The sequence below is a fragment of the Molothrus aeneus genome, chromosome 1, assembly GCF_037042795.1.
Source record: "Molothrus aeneus isolate 106 chromosome 1, BPBGC_Maene_1.0, whole genome shotgun sequence".
NCBI classification, from domain to species: Eukaryota; Metazoa; Chordata; class Aves; order Passeriformes; family Icteridae; genus Molothrus; species Molothrus aeneus.
The window spans coordinates 98,333,414-98,353,303 of NC_089646.1; the positions used below are offsets into that span (position 1 = coordinate 98,333,414).

The following is a 19,890-nucleotide window of genomic DNA, read 5'->3' on the forward strand; positions in this document are numbered from 1 at the left end:
TATTCTAAATCTCACTTTCATTCTTAACAGAGAGTGGATTATGAGATCCAAAGGAGATACAGTATTCAAGTAAAAGCTGTAAATAGATACATTGATGAGCGCTTTTTGAAAGAAGGACCATTTGAAGACACAACCATTGTCAAAATCAATGTGGAAGATGCTGATGAACCTCCAGTTTTCACCTTGGAGAACTATGTGATGGAGATTGTTGAAGGCGCTATGAGGGGCACACTGGTTGGGGTTGTAACTGCTAGAGATCCAGATGCTGATGAAAGTCCAGTCAGGTACCTGTCTTAAAATGTGAACAGGCCTCAAATGCAAATGCAGTTGGTATTTCCAAAGGATATTTCTGTTCCTTCCCACAGCTCACAATTACAGTTAATTGTGCTTTTACTGTGATAGCCAAGGTTATTGCATTTGTCATGGTTTAACCCACATCGGCAGGTAAGGACCACGCAGGCACTTGCTCACTCCTACAGCCACTGGGATGCAAAAGAGAGATGAAAGCGTAAAGTTGTGAGAACTCATAAATAAAATCAATTCAAATAAAGACAGTTGTTAATTATTATTTTATTGATATAATAATAATGATAATAATAGTATCAAAGAAAATAAGAGATGGGAAAATCCCAAATCTACAACAAATCCCCAAGAAAAAAAAAACAGTCATGCAAAAAGACCCAAAACAATTTCTCACCACAAGCCAACTGACACCTAGCCACTCAACCCAACAAAGCAGATTCTTCTTTTTATACTATCCATGATAAATAATTTTGCTGTCTCTTAAGGGAGAAACCAGGTAATTATCTTTACCATGGGATTTAAAATTAAAATAGCTTTTTGAATTGCCTGACATCACTGTGTACTATGCAATTTAGACAAAGCAGGATACAGTGACAAATGGTTGAGACACAAAATAATTTATGGTGTAGAGATTTCTAATACGAGAAATACATATATATTATGCTACAGCTTCAGAGCTGTAAGTGGTGATTTGTAATGATTTTCCATTAATTTACTGTTATTTATTAGACTAATAATAGATTAAACTAATAAGAAAAAAAAAATGTACATAGATTTTTTTGTTCCCCCCTCTAAGAGGGCTCATTTGGTGATTTGATTAGATGACTTCAATATCTCCTGTGGAACAATTAAACATTAACACATATCTATAACTTCTTAGTCAGAAATGTTCTGGAGGAACTGGCTTCAAATTGAATATGTCCACATAGTCCCAAAACAGTGATACATCAATGAGTTATTTTAGAATAGAGTATATCATTTCTTATATAAAGATATGTTTTTTTGCTAAGTGCCATGAAAATGAATCTAATTTTGAAACCATTCTTATCATAAATGACAACAGTACTTATAATATAGAAAACAACTTGTGTTGCTTTGTGGACTCCAGGTCTCAAACAAATAAATTAAAAAAGTTGTACAAAACCTCACTATGTTAGTAATAAAAAATAAAAAATAACAAATACCTAATATATTTTTTCTGAAAATTTTTATCAAGAATCAGATTACCAAAAAATGCCCAGAAAAAACGACTATATCAGAAAAACTATAAATACCTTAAATAAAAATTTCTAAGTATCCAAACTTTGCTTCAAATTATAAGAGCTTTCACTTATAGTATTTTGCTGGTTCTTCGATTTATTTTCTTACTGTTTTTTTAAAACAGACAAAATGTAGCTATAAATAACAAACTAGAGAGTCATTTAACTGCTGACACATTGTCTGAGCTGGAGTCCTAAGTGTCAACAGGAAACAGAAAGGCTTTGTCAAGAATAATTAAAGGTACAATAAAAAGGAAAAGTTGCATGTGGGCATTCCAAATTGGAGTGGAAAGAATCTTACAATTATTCAAACAGGTTTTATTTCCATGAAATAGACTTTATTAGCAACTGCATCATATGGTCTTTTGCTTTGTAGACCATTAAAAACAGCAGTAAATATATTTTGCATTATCTTTGGTTGCCATTTCAATTGCAATATCTTTGGTTGCTATTTCAGTTCATCTTTGTCCTGTGACAAGCCGTTAGACTTTAACAGCTTGAGCAGCATGTGTTTATGTATGTGCACATGTACATATCCACATATCCACAGCATCCAGATCCTTTTTTGAAAAGACTCAGGAGCACTGAGTCTTTCCTGCAATCTCCCGCAGTAGGATATTGTACTCTGCCTTAGTGTCACCTCATGACAGATAGTTGTCTGTCTTTACAGTGCCCCTTCCCTTGGCATCAGAGCATATCAGCAAAGATAAAATAGATTTGCTATTATACCTCCACTTAGATGTTGGTGTTATTCATTTCACAAGTGGCAATTTTGCTGTTTCTTTTCAATGAAGTCATTCACCTGCTGGGAGACTGACTTAGAAGTAAGAATGAATAATGCATTTCGGATTCAGTTCATATTAATATAGATCTGAGACGTATTTAGTTTTATAAAAAGAAGAGCTTTGATCTTGGCAGCAGTGAATTTTAAATGTTTATACATGTACATTTTTCATGATTTCTGAGTTGTTGCAGCACACATTTATATGCATATATGCACAGCTCTGTTTTCTCAGCTGACAATAGCTTTCTATATCCTTGCCTCTGATGGAACTTTTCAGTACTACAGAATGTCTTTCCTTTTTTTGGTGCAGGTACTCCATTGTCCACAGCAGGCATTTAAAGAGACTGTTCAGCATCAATGAGCACAATGGAGCAATCATTACCACTGAACCTCTGGACCGAGAGATAGCTTCTTGGCACAACATAACTGTTACAGCCACAGAAACAAGTGAGTAAGAAATGTAAGGAACGCTGGGGTTCTTACACTGTGAACTGTAATTATCCTCTGTATGTGCCTTCTTTTAAGTGGAGAATACATTCTTCTTTCTGATTATATTACTGTTGCTTGCTACACTAAGGAGCATTATTAAAATGATTAGTTAAATAAAAGTGGAATGTATTTGAGCTCCAAGGTCCTGTGCTTTTTCATAAAAGATGACCTTATGAAAAAAGAAATTGTAATAGGATCGAGAGTGTAATGCTTTCAAGTTACACTGAAGCATAAGAATTCCTCCTGCAATGCAAGATCTTATGTTAAATTAGACCCTGGTTAATTTCACACCAGATTTTTGACTAGTGTGAAATTAGCCAGGGTCTAATTTAACACCAGTCAGAAACCTGTGGCTCAAATTAATTGTGAATGTTAAGGCCTAAATCATCTAGACGTCTATTCAGGGACAATTAGAGCCTTGAAGCACCCTTTATATAGTTTTCACCTGTCAATTTTGTTTGAAAGTCAAATGCAAATTACCTCTGTTTGTGTTTTTGGTGAGCTGGTTCCCCTCAATCTGGGACAGCACTAGAAATTTAATAGCACCTCATTTATAAGGCAGTTTAACAAGATTACTGGGATATTATTTAAAAACTATTCCCATTCATTCTCAGGAAGGAGAAAAACAATATTAAACTAGAGTAAAATCAATAAATCAGACCTATTTTGCCAAATAATCTTAGCACCAGTTCTTTACTCCCGAATCTCAGTTAAATGTAATTTACTGCTATGACCACTTTAAACACATATTATTCAACTTCAGTGTTGCCAAAAAAGGGACTTCCCTGTAGAACATTACCACTGGAAGTCTACTATAGGATACTCAGTATCAATTTTCATTGAAGTCTTTAACTTGTTGGAATTGATGGTACTATCTTCCTTTTCAGCGTCTCTGCGAGATTTTAAGCATGAATTTCATTCTCATGTTGTTGGGCAGATGACAGGTGTTAGCAAATTTGATCTCTGGCATGTCTTGAACAGCTCTATGGAAACACAGCAGGACAACTTTGGCCTAGACTTTTTTGTTTAGTTAAACAATAAAACAGGAGAGAACCAAATGTTACAAATGAATAACTGTCTCTTGCAGCAAAAGAGAGACTTTCACGGTAATGAAAGTTATTATAGAGAAGTGGAGACCCCATTATGTTCAAATTCTTATTCTTTATTTCTTTAATGATGATAAGGTCACTGTCTATAATGATATGTTCAAAAGATCTGAAGTTAGGTCACCTTGGTCTGGGCACACCTGGAAGGATTTTTATCAGGAACTAGCAGTATATTATTCCTTGAAATATGGTTATATGTACTGTGTGCATGAGACATTTGGTGGATGACATTGTGGCTCCACCAAAGCACAGTCAAAATGTCATTAGAGTTCATCCAAATAAGATGTTCATTGTACCTTAGTCAAGTATTGAAACTGTGTTACAACAGGCCCCAGGAGCCTGTTGATATGCCCTGACATTCGTACACTACACAAGACTTTTGAGTCCATTGCAACGATTGCAGGGATCAGAGATTAGTGAGAGAGGCTTGACTCTGTTATTCTGGACCTGTGATGCGGATTATCCTATCCTTATGACATTGAGGGAGCATGTTTTAGAAGTATTCAGAATTAGGGCCTAATGTTAATTTGTGGGAACTTAAATGTGAGCAGGGAGAACTTGCAATCTTTTGACTGTACATTTTATGCCTAAAGCTCAAGAAAAGTCAAGTTTCCTTTCATAAGTTTTTACTTGGTTGTAAGAAACTTTCACCAAGTACAAAGCTGAAGCACAAACAATGGCATTCTAATTTTGCCTGACAGCAAGAAACTTTTGAATCCTTACTATCCAATTGACAGACAGTCAGTACTGGTTTTCCCTAAGCTCAGTACTGGGGTCAGTTCTGTTCAATATGCTTTATCAATGATCTGGATGATTGGACTGAGTGCACTATCAATCAGCTTACCTATGGCACCAAGCTGGGCTGTGGGAAGTTCTTCTGTTGAAGGATAGAAAAGCTCTGCAGAGAGATGTGGGCAGGCTGGATTGATGGACCAAGACCAATTGTATGAAGTCCAACAAGTTCCAGGTCCTGCACTTAGGTCACGACAACCCTGCATGGCACTACAGGCCAGGAGCAGAGTGGCCAGAAGGTCCTGGAGCATATCCAGGAGAGAACAACAGAGAGAGTAAAGGATTTGGAGCACAAGTCCTATGAGAAGCAGCTCAGGGAGTTGGGGTTGTTTGGATTGGAGAAAAGGAGGCTGGGAGGGAACATTGTCTACAAGTACTTGAAAGAAAGCTGCAGGGAAGTAGGGGTCAGTCTTCTCTGTCACGTAACAAGTAAGATGACAAGAGGAAAGGGCCTCAAGCTGTACCAGGGTAAGCTTAATTAGATACTAGTGATTTTTTTTTTCTGCAATAGGGTTGTCTAGCATTGGAATACGTTTCCCAGGGAAGTAAATGAATCACCTTTCCTGGAAGTGTTCAAAAAAACCTGTGGATGTGATACCTGGTAAAAATGCAGGTGTTAAAGTGGTAGGTGCAGCTGCCTATCTCTAGTCCCCAGCAAGCCTCTCCTGTCGAAAGGCAAGCTGAGTTAACATTCAGGCAATGCAGTCAAACCTCCACTCAACACTCACTGCAGCTGGCTCAGCTATAGAGGCAAGAAAGGCTCTTTTGCAAGGTTTTATTCCAGCAGAGTAACACTGCTACCGAAAGACAAACCCAGGAAAAGAAGATCAACCTTGTGGAGCATGCAGCTTATAAAGGGGATGGGGTGGGGGGTGGAGCTAAGGGGTGGGCAATGACCAGGGAAGGAGAAATCCAAGGAAGTTGTGACACCATGGGGGAGACTGTTTTTCTCTTTGGGAGGGATGATTCTATGATAAGTAGTTAATGTTTCCAGGGCTGAGGGCTTGAGGATTGACCAGGGGGGAAGAATTCATGGGATGCTACAACCTGGGGTCATGGTTTAGTGGTGAACATGGCAGAGTTAGATTGACATTTTGACTTAATTAAGTGAAAAGTCTTTTCCAACCTCAATTATCTATGATTCTGTGATCAGTTTTACTTAATACTGTCAGTCCCAATAAAATTAACTCAAAACAGACAAGAGTCATTTTATGTCTGATTCTTGCAGGTGTCTTTTCATGGGGGTCTCCAGACCTGGATACAGGACTGAAGTTCTGTGATAATTTCAGTATGGATAATATAAATTTAAAATTGAATGTCACCCTGCCTTGGTCACATATATATTTTTTGTTGATAAGCTTTTAACTTTTTGGAGTAGTCGTTTCTTAAAAACTATTTAGGTTCATTTATTTTAGGAAGTAAAGAAATTTGCCTTAGCATAAATGATAGTCATGCTATAAAAACATAAATTATGAAGATAGCATTTATTGTTAGTAGTAGTGCTAGTATTATTGTTATCATTAAAGGTTTATGTTCACTTGGCTGATGTCAATGTAAGCTTTCTTTAATCCCCTGCATATACTGAATTCTGTTTTGTGTCTAGAGATGATAATTGCTTTTATTTTCAATTTAATAATACAGGTCCCTAGCAATTTAAGTATTATCTTAATTTCCACACTGATCCATCTTGTTGCACTTGACATCTTCTTCTCTTTGTCCTTGTTTTTCAAGTCCTGATCTCTCTTGTAGAGATTGTGACGAAAAATTTTCTTCTAATTGGGAGATATTTAGATGTTGTACAATATGGGTACATTAGCCAAATGCATGTTGCCTACCTTCTTTTCAAAATGCAACTCATGCAGTAACACTGCTTCAAAAGTGTAATAACTGTAATTAAATATTCACCAGACACTGATTTCAAGAGCGGCTTTGAAATATGTTGCTCCCTCCCAAAACAAAACAGTTATGATTTCAGAAAAATTAAAAATTTTCATATTGTTAGAAACTTCCATAGATACAGAAATGAGAGAAATGATCTTCCTCGTCATTTAACTCTATACTAAGGAAAAAAAATCCCATCAAGGCAGCTATGAAACTACTACTCAAATATATTAAAGAATTAGAAACAAGGCTATTACAAAAAACCCCTCCCCCCCCCAAAAAAAAACAACAAAAAAAGCCGCAACATTTTCTTGAAAGAATACAGATGTGATTCCAACAATGTGCTACCTAAATGTTTGTGCAAGAAAAGGGTAAGCTTTAAAGCCAATATAGTAGCCATGAATCTCACAAACAAGCAAGGGAAGAATAGGCAAAACTAGCTGACTCCTTCCTGTGCCACTTTTTATACAACTGAAGTCACCAAAAGTATTCCCAGCTTTCTATTAAAGATTACAAAGCTCTCCTTTGAAAGACAATGTAGTCAAATCTCTGCCCTATACATCCAATTGTGACTTCAGTAAAAGAATTAAAGTAACTGCTACACTCTTGATATTATGTCTAAAAGGAAAGCATGCTACTTTTTATGTTTATCTAAAAGAAGCTGAGCACTATTTCATTACCTATTGTATTATTATGGATGTTTGATTCAACAAGAGAAATGTATCCCGCAAAGAAGTATTCTTGAAATGAGTCTGACAGATCACAAGGTTTGGTAAATTAGCACAGCTGTAATGACTTCACAGGAAGAATAGAAATGTGAAACTGCTGAGTATCTATGCCTTTATCTCTGTGGTACATGTTTATGCTGCCATTTCCTTCAGCAAAAGACTCAAAGTTATCAGCATAGATTCCATAAGATCCAAGAAAACAAATGTTTGCTCCAAGCACCTAGTGTATTATGCATTAAAAAAAGTGATGTAAGAACCAACCAAACTCATGTAGTTTGAAAAGAGGCAGAGAGGAGTACATTTAGCTTTTTTCTTAAAGGTCCATTTGACTAATTTAAATCAATGCCTTAAGAATTTCTGAACAGGTCAGATGCAGTGACACTAGCACTGAACATGAGACATATTTTAACTATAATTATTGATTCACTCCTGGTTTAGATATAGGTGAGTGATATATTGACAGACATTTAGGCTGAAAAATGTTCAGTATTCCTGCAATATTTTAAGGTTACTTTAATCACTGGAAAAACATCTTCATTACCCAACAACACATCCAAGTTAACATGAGCATTGCTATTGCAAAGGAACTTTTTTTGCCTACAAGAATAATAAATTTCACTGTGGAGAAGCAGATATTGCATAAAGCTATGCTGTGTAAGTCAGGATTCAATGTGCTGATAGGTAAAGGACTTCCAAGAGGTATCCAACATAGAATCAAAGAATTAAGGAGTAGTTTAGTTTGGAAGGAACTGATAAGGGCATTGAATCCAACCATGAATGTAGCACTGCTAAGCCCACCATGAAACCATGTGCCTGCTGCCTGATCACTATCGGGCACTATAGACACCTTCAAGGATGGTGTCTCCACAACTTCCCAGGGCATGCTGTTCCAATGCTATTCCAATTCCTTTTCCAAGAAGAACATTTTCCTAATATCCAATCTAAACTTCCACTGGTGCATCTTGAAGCCACTCGTTACTTCTTATTTGGGAAAACAGACCAAGTCCCCAGCTCCCTGCAACATGCTTTTGGGCAGTTGCAAAGAGTGATAAGGTCTCCCCTGAGCCTCCTTATCTCCAGGCTAAAAAACCCCAGCTCCCTCAGCCAATCCTTGTCCAGCTGGGCACAAGCTGGTTCATGTTCAGCTTCTGTCAACCAGCAGACCCAGGTCAGGAATGCTGCTGACCTGTTTGCAGGTTCAGCCAGTAGCAGTCAGTCACTCGGATTGAGTGACAGACAAGGCTTTGCCTTCAAGCCTTGACAGACAAGGCTTTGCCTTCAGCAGCACTTAGATACAGGACTCCCCCTGTCTACAAGCACAAGCAGTCCACTCCCCTCTTCTTCTGGGAAGGCAGAAGATCACTAATGCAGACATATACCCACATGCACAGCACTCTCCAGGTTCACAAGCACAAACACACTCACGGATCCCTTCAGTATCTGTTTGCCCAACACCCCTTCCTGAATCCCAAGTCATCTTATCTAATTCACAGGTCCCCAGCTCACGAGCCAGTGCACCCTTGGTGCTTACTTGAAACCCACAGAACTTACATACTAATCCCTCGTGCACCCCAGATTTGCAAGTCCTCCCTAAGTATGAGCCTCCCAAGCACTTCTCCTGGACCCAAGGATCCCTAACCATTGTTGAGTCCAGTTTAAAGTTTGTCAGTAAAAACATACATGAACCCCATGCATGCCAAGTCTGAGGAGGGCACAGACAATTGTCCCCTGTGCTCCTGAGTCAGTAGCTGGCATCACAGACCCCCATCCCATTCCAGTATCTTGAACCAATTTTCTTTCACATATATGCAGGTCACACCAGTAACTGCCACTTAGTCCTTGCAGCACACATACATATGCAGAGAGAAAGGGTGGGCCTATGCAGAAACATGGCTAAGAAAATGTTTATTGAGAAGATGTAAGTCAATAGAACAGGCTGGTGGTCAGGTGCAAGGCTAAGACACACAAATGCACTGTCTGGCCCTGTTTTGCACACAACCAGCCCCTTCTATACCCTTTTCTAGCTGAACTCTGTTCCTCTCTGCATGTATCCCGTGGGTCCATTGAGATTCAACTGAGTCCCCACTTCCCCAGATCTGGGTTACCTCTCATTTAAAGTCTTGCCAGTTACAAAGTCCAAGTTGATCTAGCTGGGATTGTTGTCCTGTGTTTTCTGGATAACCCATCAATTATCATTAGGTTTGTTCCTTATCATAGTCTCTGTGTTTATTTTGTCAGGTCTGTTTCTTGGTTTTGTGTCTGTTTTCCCCTTTTTCTCCACTGGTTTATCAATTGTTAAGGTCACTGATCTGATGGAAAAAACATTCTCACACTTCAGGTGCCCACATGAATTAGTATACCTGACCTGGTTATGTCCTCATCATCCCCTCTCTTTATCACTTGTCCCTCAGGTTTTTGATCCAGTATGTTGTTCATGGCTTCCTCTTTGTCTTATTAACTCCTGTTTCACTGGAAAATGACCAGATACCCTTAGAAGAGTCGACACTTTCCTACCACATAACCTTAGATATGGCTTGTACAGTAAATTTTTCTTAATCAACAAAACATTATTCAATTTTTCCTGATCAGGTTTCATTTTTACATTTAAATCAGTTTCTGATTGGGTAAAGAAAAGCATGAATGAATCCAAAATTTTACATGAACTATCTTATTTCAAGACATACAATTATAATGGTACTGTATTATTTGTAATAGTATAAAAATATGTCCATAGGTCTTTCTAATTACTTTCTTCCCTGCAGAATATAGTTAAAATTTTCTAATCTTTATATTACTTTGAAATATGTGGAAGATTATTCATAACTTTTTTTTTATTTCTGTCTTTTTTCAACCATTAGGAAATCCTGAAAAAATTTCAGAAGCAAATGTGTATGTTCAAGTTCGTGATGTTAATGATAATGCACCAGAATTCCCTAAAAATTATGAAACATTTGTTTGTGAAAATGCAGTTTCTGGACAGGTGAGCATGAAGTAGTTAGTCATCATTTTTCTCACTATAATCAAGATTTGTTCTGAGATGTTTAGCGTTGATTCTTTCAGTTCTGTGAGTACAGACTGCATTTTTTCTATTTCAAAGTTAGTTCTGTTGATATATGCATAATATGAAATTTAAATTTCTGTACAGTGATGTGTATTTTTTCCCCCTGTAAAAGAAAATCTGTATATCTTTTTTTGTATTTAAAAAATGTAATAAAGTGCAGGCAGAGACTTCTGAAAAAAATATAGGACACAAATTTGTTTCATGTTAGGGTCACAGTTAAAAAACCTGTGGCTGGTAACTTCAGCAACAACGTAAGATCCAGGCTTAGACCAATTTCAAACCAGATCCATTGTGTCCTTCAGGTAAAAATCTTTTACTGTGAACTGAATTCAAATCCTGACTAGTTCAGTGCAAGTCTTAAAATGTTTAAGACACAGCCCTCACAACACCTTCCCTAGCTGGCAGCTTAATTTATTGTTATATTTAACATCCTTCCCAGGAGGTTATTTTCCATTTCCTACTTGATACCCACATGAATGGAGTATCATCAGTCAGCTACCCCAATTCCCAGTTACACTGCTGTCTTTCCATTTTCCTCCTGTAAAAAAAAAAAAACACGATGTTCAAAAAATGGGTTTTTTTTGGATAGGCTTTTTTTTTTTTTGATTGGTTGGTTTGGATCTTTTTTAAAGAAAAATATACGACATAAACAACACCCAAAAATACCCAACCAAACAAATAAAGGTATATAAGAAGAAAATCATCTATATGTTTTTCCACCACTCTAAAGCATTATTTGGACATTAAAAAAAAGACCTTTAGCATATATATGATGGTTCTGTTCAAACGTTTTGTTGTGTTGGTTTCTCAGTCAAACCATCTCTCTTTTTATGCCATTTTGGTTTATTTTGACCTCAATTACTCTGTGGTTAAATAAAGTCTTTTCTGTTGCTCAAATGATCTCTTTATGACCATTTATATATTTCTCTATCAGAAACTACGTTGTTCTGCATTTGGAAATCTTCCTGTCTGCAAAGGCCACCTCTGTTTAGGAGGTATTTGTAGTAAGCCATTTCTATTGGTCTTTGGGTATCTCATTGACAGTTTAAAGTGCAGGCATGCACTTTATGTTCCTTGGCTTCAAGACACCGTGAATTAAATATGGAAGCTTATAACATGGATATTTGTTATCCATGTCTTAGACTTGCCTACAAGATAAAAACCCAGGTGATTTATTTCTCAAGGTTTTTAGTATTCCACTAATAAATAATATCTGTATGCTAACCTATCAATAGCTACTTTTCAGTGTCAATTATATATATATTAAGTATTTTGAGAATCACTGGATAAAACTGTTCTACAAAGAATAGCAGTATTAAAAGTATTAATAATAATTCTTTAATTATAGTACACTGAATAATTCTTCTTTGACATTGCAATATATGAACGAGGGATTAATGTGATGTTTTTCTCACCTTACAGAAAAGCAAATGTTACTTTTTTTTACAAAAAATGTTACTTTTTTTTCATTGTTTTCATTTTTATATGTTTTTTGAGAATCACAGGCATCTTTAGTTTAGCCTGTTGAGACTGCAACAGTAATGTTAAATAATTTTCTCATTAACAAATTATCTTAGGAAGAACAACAGGAAAATGCTACTGAAGTGCATAATTACCACTGTCCGAGTTTATGATATTTTATTCAGCGTTTAAGATTAAAACAGAATTGTTAGCTGATGTGTCTTCTTTGTTGCTAATTTTTTTTTTTTTAATTTTTAGTCCCAGAAAAAACATCCTTTTTTTTTCTCAGCAAGAAACCAAAATATTCAAATGTGTTTTATAGGTGGCCTGGTTGTCCAATGAATAAGAAAATTTACATTTCAGAAGAATTAGTATAAACAATTAAAGGACTTATTCAGGATATTACATACCTTTTTATCTTAACCATATTTCTGCAATCAATTTCAAGCAGCTATGGAATCTGCTTACGTGTTGAGATTAAAGATTGTGTAGCTACACTATCACAACACCTATCTAGCATTTTAGCTGGAATCACTGTGCTGAAAGATGTTTTCAGAGATATTCTGCACTTCTGCAATTCACTTCTTACCCTGATCTGAGCTGAGTTGTGTCTCATTTCATGGGAAATTCCAAAATACATTTGCACGAGTTTAAAATGTTTAGGGGAAAAGGAAGGAAAGCCACTGTGGAGGGAAAGATACCACCAAAAAATGAATTGTCTTATTCAATCTAGACTTTATCTTGGTGTCAGCTGGGTTTACTATAAAAGTAATTTAGAGTGAGGTCCCAATTAAGTTATTTTTACATAGCCTAAGAGTATGCTGATTTGTGATATAGAATATAAAACACATCATGAGTAAAAATAATTGTTGTCCTAATTATCCAGACTCAGACACAGTTAATAACAAATTCAGTCTAGATGAGAGAGCTTGCTTTGAAGTTTTGGGTTTTCTGAAAGACTATGAAAATTCTTGGTCGCTTTTATCTGCTAAGTGCTGACCTTCAAGCCCCTGCACAGTGTTTTTGTGCTAGTTACAGCTATGTTTAGCTTAGCCTTCAAAAGTCATCCAAACAAAAGGATTAGATTTCAGTCTGTGGGACTATAATCCAAATTTGACAATAAAAAATGGATATAAAGAAGATAGCTAGGTGTTTTTGGCATCATACTGAATGCATTCATCGTGTTTATTAGACATCTTGAATGGAATTTTCACTATCCATTTAATGTTATCGTTTACTACTGTCCTATAATACAGAAGTCAGCTGTATACTACACCACAACTCAAGTTTTCTTTAAAACATTGAAAAATACTTTCACTGCACCACCACCATTGTATAAACTGTTTTCCAAATGAATCGAACATGAAAGTTGCATTGTTAAATAGTCTTCTGTTCCACTACGGCTATAGTTATCATCAGATAAAATAGAACAAAATTATTAAGGCATTCAAACCTGTGATTACCTTTTGATTAGACTTTTTGACTTTATAACTGCATGTAAATACAGTAAATTATGACCACAATGTTCTATAAATTGTTTGTATTTACCATTTATGGGTGTGTACAGTAAGTACAAACCTTTGAACTTCCAAGGAAATATGCTTTCCAAATAGTCAAAACACCAAGATGACCAAATCCACCCCAAAGGTAGCACTAGAGACATCTCATCAAGAATGAATCTCAAAAAAAAAGCCTAATTTCCAAGATATTAACAAATTAACTCATCTGGATGATGCAGCTTGAAAGATTGATGTAGACTGTATCAAAATCCTTATATTATATGTGAGCAAGCTGACTGTCCATAATGTACCTATGCATGGTAATTTCAGCCCTTTTGCGAATATTGATCTTTCTTCCTATCAGAGAGAAAGCTGATTTCCACTGAAGATAAACTATACCGAACTACCTATATTCTGAATTAATCTGTCATCTCTAATGCATATTTATTCTGGTAATTCTGAGTTCCTTTAGTTTGGGGATCACATATGAAGTGATTTTGATTTTACAGCTGGCTTAGCAATTTTTATTAGATTCAAAGAAGTGATTGAGTATGCAGAAACTTTCAGTCAGAGATAAGAAAAAAACCAAATTTATTTACTCAGTACTTGGCACATAATAAAATAATAATCAGTTACAGTGTAAGTGAAAAGTACTCATTTGCTATTACTTCTCTGCATAATGAAATTTTGACAGAAGAAAAGAGAGGAAATCTTTAAACAAATCCTATGAGCATATGATTAATGTTAAAAATGAGTAGTTTGCTAAAACAGATACTTTCTAGCAAATCATGATGCAAAATTGTTTTTCCTAGCAGAGAAATGAAAGTGAGAGGTAAGACTGTTTATTATTTCATATTCCATGTTTTCTTCAACATTTACAAAAAGCATCTGAGCAATAATGATAAGAAAATAAAAAGTTAAAAAACCCTCAACAATGAATGCATCCTTTAGAGTGTAAAAACATGATGAAGCTGTGAAAGCAATGTATAATATAACAGACTCTTACTCTGAGCTATACCTGCAGATGCACTGAGTGTAACATGTGATGTTTTGAAACAGGGGGCACAGTGACCCATGGAAAATTCCTTTTTCTGCTTTACGTGGACCATGATTCCACAACATTATCTCTTAGCAAAATGGCACAGGTGGGAGAAGTTTATTAGCATATGTGAACAAACATAAAAAAAGCACCTCAGTGTCACGGCATGAGCTTTGTAATTGTTAATTCTTTGCAGATAAGTACACAATTTTATTTATAGTTGAGCAGAAACATTTACAGTAGACCCAGATAAATCAGTTGAATACTGTGCCAATTTGCTTTTCAAAACAGAAGCAGTCAACAGGAGAACCTGGCTCTTGAGGTAAAAGCTCTACCTGGAACATGTAGTGCTGACTAGTAATCAACACTTTAATCTTTTACCTGCTCTAAACTCTGATGATCAGTAAATTTTATGAGACTGAGAAATATCTTGCTGCTTATAAGACTTCTGCCAATTTAAACAAAATCAGTTCTATACTCCCTAAAAAAATGGATGATTAGATCTCCTTCATCTTATAATCCACAGCAGAACTCCTATCGAAGGATGTTTTGTGGAAAACAAAATAAAGAAACTGAAGTGGAAAGAGAGAGGTGGTAAATGTTTCTACTTCCCTCCATTTCTCTAATGGAATTGGTAGACTAACACATAAAGGACTCAAAATTCTACATTCAGAGTTCTCTAGCAACAAAATAAGGACTACTGTTGATCAGATAGACAATTTATGTCTTAAATTTAACTTGATTGAAAGCCAATAGAAGCAGAAAGGACTGCAACAAAGAAGATTTGACCTTTCCTTTTGGACCTCTCCATAATTCCAATAAAGTAAAACCATTTGGAGTTCCGGAAATACATTTCCAATTAAGTTTTTTCAAGCTTACCTGGCAGTCAACTATCCCATAATCCACAGGTTTTTATTTACAAGATGAATAAATGCAATCAAATATAATAAATAATTTAGTTACAAGATGCCATTCAGACAACCTGGGCTGGCATGTGTATAAGGAATTTCTTCCTCTTTCAGTTTGCCAGGGTGGGAATATTTGTTCAGATAGATCACTCACAACTGATTTACCACTCCTGGTATTCTCCTGTTGTTACCTTCTACAGTTATGATAAGTTCTCACAGGGGAATTTTGTCCAATGTTCAGATTCCAAACCTTCACCTCCATTTAGGCCTAAAATGAGCATGTTCATGTTTCCCGTCTATGCTTCTGGTGGCTCATCTTATGAAAGCTTTCTTCTTTGCTAGCACACTGAGATATTTCACTGCATTCTTTAAGTCCTCAAAAGCCATCATAAATTTAAATCAGTTTTTTTAAAATAATCAAGTGAATCAATCTGTTTCAAAGAAATACTCATTTTAAATGAACTGATGGATCTTTAAAGCTTCTACATTAATGAGACTTGAAATAAGAGTTTTTGAAGCAATTAAATTTCAGCCAAATCAACACAACAATTGACATAACCTTGCAAAAGTAACAAATCATTCATATTTTATTTTTTATACACTAAAGTGTAAGCCTCAACCCACAAGCAGTAATTGCAGAATGTGATGCCAGTTCCCTTGGTACGAGGTTAGAATCTCCTAGGTTAGATGTACAAAAACCTAGGAAATCAGAAAAAAAAGGGATTTCCTTCACTCTGTGTGATTTTTCCTTCTGAGTCAGTAAAATCAGAGGTACTTATTGCTCTCTGCATATTTTGTAGCATAATGTGGGCTTTGTTGAATCTTAGTAGAAGTGCTACAGCAAGAAGTAAACAATAAGAATTTGTCCTGTCCTTATGTTCCAAATTTTCCCCTGCTGCTAAGGTGAATCCTTAAAGGCATGTATCTATATATATCTATATTTATATCTAGAACAAACATGGGTATCTTAAGTTTGTGCAGAATGGGACAGCACAGATCAAAGCAAGGGAAAATAGTTTGGGGTTTTTTTCAGTTAGCCACATTCTCCTTAGAATTTTATTGATTGAATCACACATAGATAAAATGTACAGAGCCAAATACATTCCATATGTACCATATGGAAGTCAATAATGAAATAGTAAAGCAGTATCTAATTCACAACTGCTGTAACTTTATGATCTTCATACATTATATACTCTTAAAAATATGTTTTCAAAAGATATTGGTAATGCCTGGTTGAATGATTTTTTTTTTTTAGTTTTTGGTAGGTAATTTTTGTCTACCAACTAACTGAACTAAAACCAAAACATCTTGGTTTAAAATAAAACAAACTAAATGTGGCCAAGATGTCTTTGTAGATCATTATTTTATTCTGCATATCTTAATAGACCCTGAATTTTAAGAACAGGCGTACATTCATACCGAAATTTATCCTTATCTGTGACATGTAACCAGCAAATTTTCAAGAAAAGCCAGTATGGTCTCTTTTAGTTTTTTTGAGGTAGGTGGCAAAATATTATAAAATGTGTCCTTCTTTGCAATTTAGACTGGACATTAAACTTGGTACCCTATTTCTGTTCATGTTGAGCATATTCTGGGAATTACATTTTCTTATAAAAATGATGCCTGTGGTAGTCAAGGAAATGATAGTTGTCAGTTTATCCTCACTGATTTCTTGACCTGAATTTTTTCTACCTGTATTTGCATCACCTCACTTAATTTGTTAGTTCTGAGGAAAGAAAAAAAAATCCCTCAAGAATCTCTCTCCCTTGTACGCCATGACATCACTGAGAAGCTATTCCTCTCATTAATGGCAATAAAACAAACAAACAAACAAACCAAACCTAAAAACCTCAAAGGTCCTCATGTTTCAATAGAACAAAAATAGATTTAAAATAAATTTCACATATGAAGAGGGAACAGTGTTAAGAATACAAAGCTTTTGGTGTGTAAGCCACATTTTGCACTCTGCTGTGATGATTTCACCAAACCTGGCTTGCTTAAAAAGAAAAAGAATCTGTGTTGAAGTTCTGGATCTTTGAAAAAGGATCTAACCAGAAAAGAGTTGTCAAAGGCACAGATGGAAACCATCAGTAGCCACTTCCACTGACTTAAAGCCCTGCTTGTATCATTCAGGTGATCTGTGGTTTGAGAAAAGTTGAGGGTTCAAGTTCTTGTGTTCAAATACATAAAGAGCATGAGATAACTGATAAAATAGAGCCAAAGTTCAAATTTGACCCTCTCTTTTCTGAAAATTGGTCAACTTCCAGCAGTTTGCTTTCCTCCTGATCAGCAAGGATGTTCACTAATATATGCTGATAATTAAATATTTACTGATAAATATAAGAAATATAGACTTTTTAAAAAGAAATACTGCTAATTATGTTAACTATGTGGTTGTTTATTTACAGAGATGAAAAACATTCTTTTGAATGCTGTTACTTTTTATTTTATCTTGCAATGACTGTCTGGTTTGACAGATTTCTAAATGAAGACTATTTTGTTTTCTTGAGAAAAAGCAGCCAAAAATTTCCATAATCAATCTGTTATAATATCCAGAATCAACAATTCAGCATGTGAACTTGTCAACGTATGTAACTTACTGGAGCCACAATATACCAGTTGAATGATGATAATGTGTTTGTGGACTCAAAAGGAATGGGTTTTGCATAGAAAGATTTCTTCAAATGCAGAATGATGTACTCTTCACTTTGGATTAAAAAAAAAAAAAGGAACAAAACATTCTTTATATAATTTTTTTTAGATTTATGGAGACTTCATTTGCTCCTGGTCCTTTGATCTGGAAAGCATTTTAAGTTTTCTCAAGATTTCAATGCCTGCCTGTCTCAAATGGATGAAAACTTAAAGCAGAGTACTTGCAGAATATAAGTCTCGATAAGCCTATTTGGGTGTTTGGTGAATATTTGCATATTATGCACTCAACACAGATTCACGGATCACAACTTCAACATCAATAGTTTAATTTTAACATATCTTTTATATTCTTTTTATTGCTTTAAAGGACAAGGAAATTCTTTTACTCCAAACAACTCTGTTCTCTTATTTTTCCAGCTAATTCAAAGGATCAGTGCAGTGGATAAAGATGACTCAGCAGAAGGTCACCATTTTTATTTCTCATTGGCTCAGGAGGACTCAAACAGCTCACATTTTACTGTCAAAGACAATCAAGGTAGTGTCAGTCATGCAGTTTTTTAAGACCCTCCTATGGAAGATGCATGCTTCCAACTGGTTCTTAATTTCTTAAAATTTTCCATTTAAAGACAAATTTTTGTCATAAAAATTAAATATGTTCTGAGGTCCACTTCAAAACAATAATTTAATAGTATCAAAAAGTGCATTTTCTTTTTCAAGTGAATAATATAAACAGCAAAAGGCAGTTTTATTTCAGGGAAAGAAAAAACAGCTGAGATGAAAAATACACTGATATTTCTTAAAAATTATTTTCTTAATGCTGAATATGGTGGTCATTTCCAACTTTCTTGTTAAAATTATTTTCCTGAGAAATAAGACCATTAGAAACAGAAGATTGATATAAGAAGATTGTTATTTCATTAATTCAGCAAGACCAACATTATAAAAACAGATAACTAGGAATGGAATGTTATTTTCTAATATATAATATCAAGCAAAAACAGACTAAGATGAAAACACAGGTGTGATAACTGATGGAATTTCAAGGAGGTGACCATTCATAGTCAGTCTGCTGAGACTACAAAATAAAATTTTGTCAGACTAAGCTAAAGTGCACATCGTTCTTATTGACCATGGTAATTATTTGAATGCTCTGGCTAAGGGAGGAAATCAATGGAAATGACTTTTGGGGAGCTCCAAATACATTAAATGCAAAACTACTTCTCAATTATCGTCAAAGTTAGTCAATGTATCAATAAGAATTTCAGTTCCCATCTTCATCTCTCACTCCCCTCCAGGAAGAGATAAGTCATTATATTAAGGTCAAATTGTGCACAAGCCATGAGCCTTTCCCACCTTTCCTCTTTCTGCCCAAAACCCAAGCAGAGCCTCACACAAAGCAAACCATTCAGTTCCTTTTGATGGTTACTAATGGGGAAAAGAAAGACTTTTTGAAATATGATGCAATAAGATATCATCCTGCCTCTTTCTGCTACGTCCAACAGAAATGGCTGGTTGAATTCTGATAGCCCTAAGGAAGAGAAAAAGAGACTGTAGATTTCTAGTATTTTATCTCAGAGTTACTTTCTGAACTGTGATAGAAACCTAGAACAACTTATATGTGAGGGAATTAACTTCAGTAGACTGTTTGTATAGATGTATTGTGCAAATAATGGTAGAAACCCTTTTTTCCCTACTTCTACATATACACACGTGCAGTCTTTCACTCTGCCATGCGAAAAAGTTCTGACAGAGAAATATTTCTAGATTCTTTTTTCCTCTTTTCATTACACATGTATGTAGACAGGACTATTTTGTTTTGCAGCAATCTAAGTTACATACTCTAACTGATATGCAGCAGGACCTGAATTTAAACTGTTTACTGTGTTTTTTACAGAACAGATTTCTAAACACTCATACTTAAATAC

The 19,890-nt window shown here is 35.4% G+C and overlaps 1 protein-coding gene across 3 annotated transcripts in view; it reads left to right on the forward strand.

Annotated features, from left to right (window-relative positions):
- Positions 1-19,890, forward strand: part of LOC136563691 (cadherin-19-like) — a 112,566-nt gene that overhangs the window by 87,713 nt on the left and 4,963 nt on the right. For all 3 annotated transcript variants that reach the window (XM_066561246.1, XM_066561238.1, XM_066561255.1), the window contains 4 exons: positions 31-284; positions 2,657-2,793; positions 10,201-10,322; positions 18,383-18,500. In XM_066561246.1, the coding sequence (XP_066417343.1) occupies positions 31-284; positions 2,657-2,793; positions 10,201-10,322; positions 18,383-18,500 (631 nt within the window). The remainder of the gene's footprint in view (positions 1-30; positions 285-2,656; positions 2,794-10,200; positions 10,323-18,382; positions 18,501-19,890) is intronic.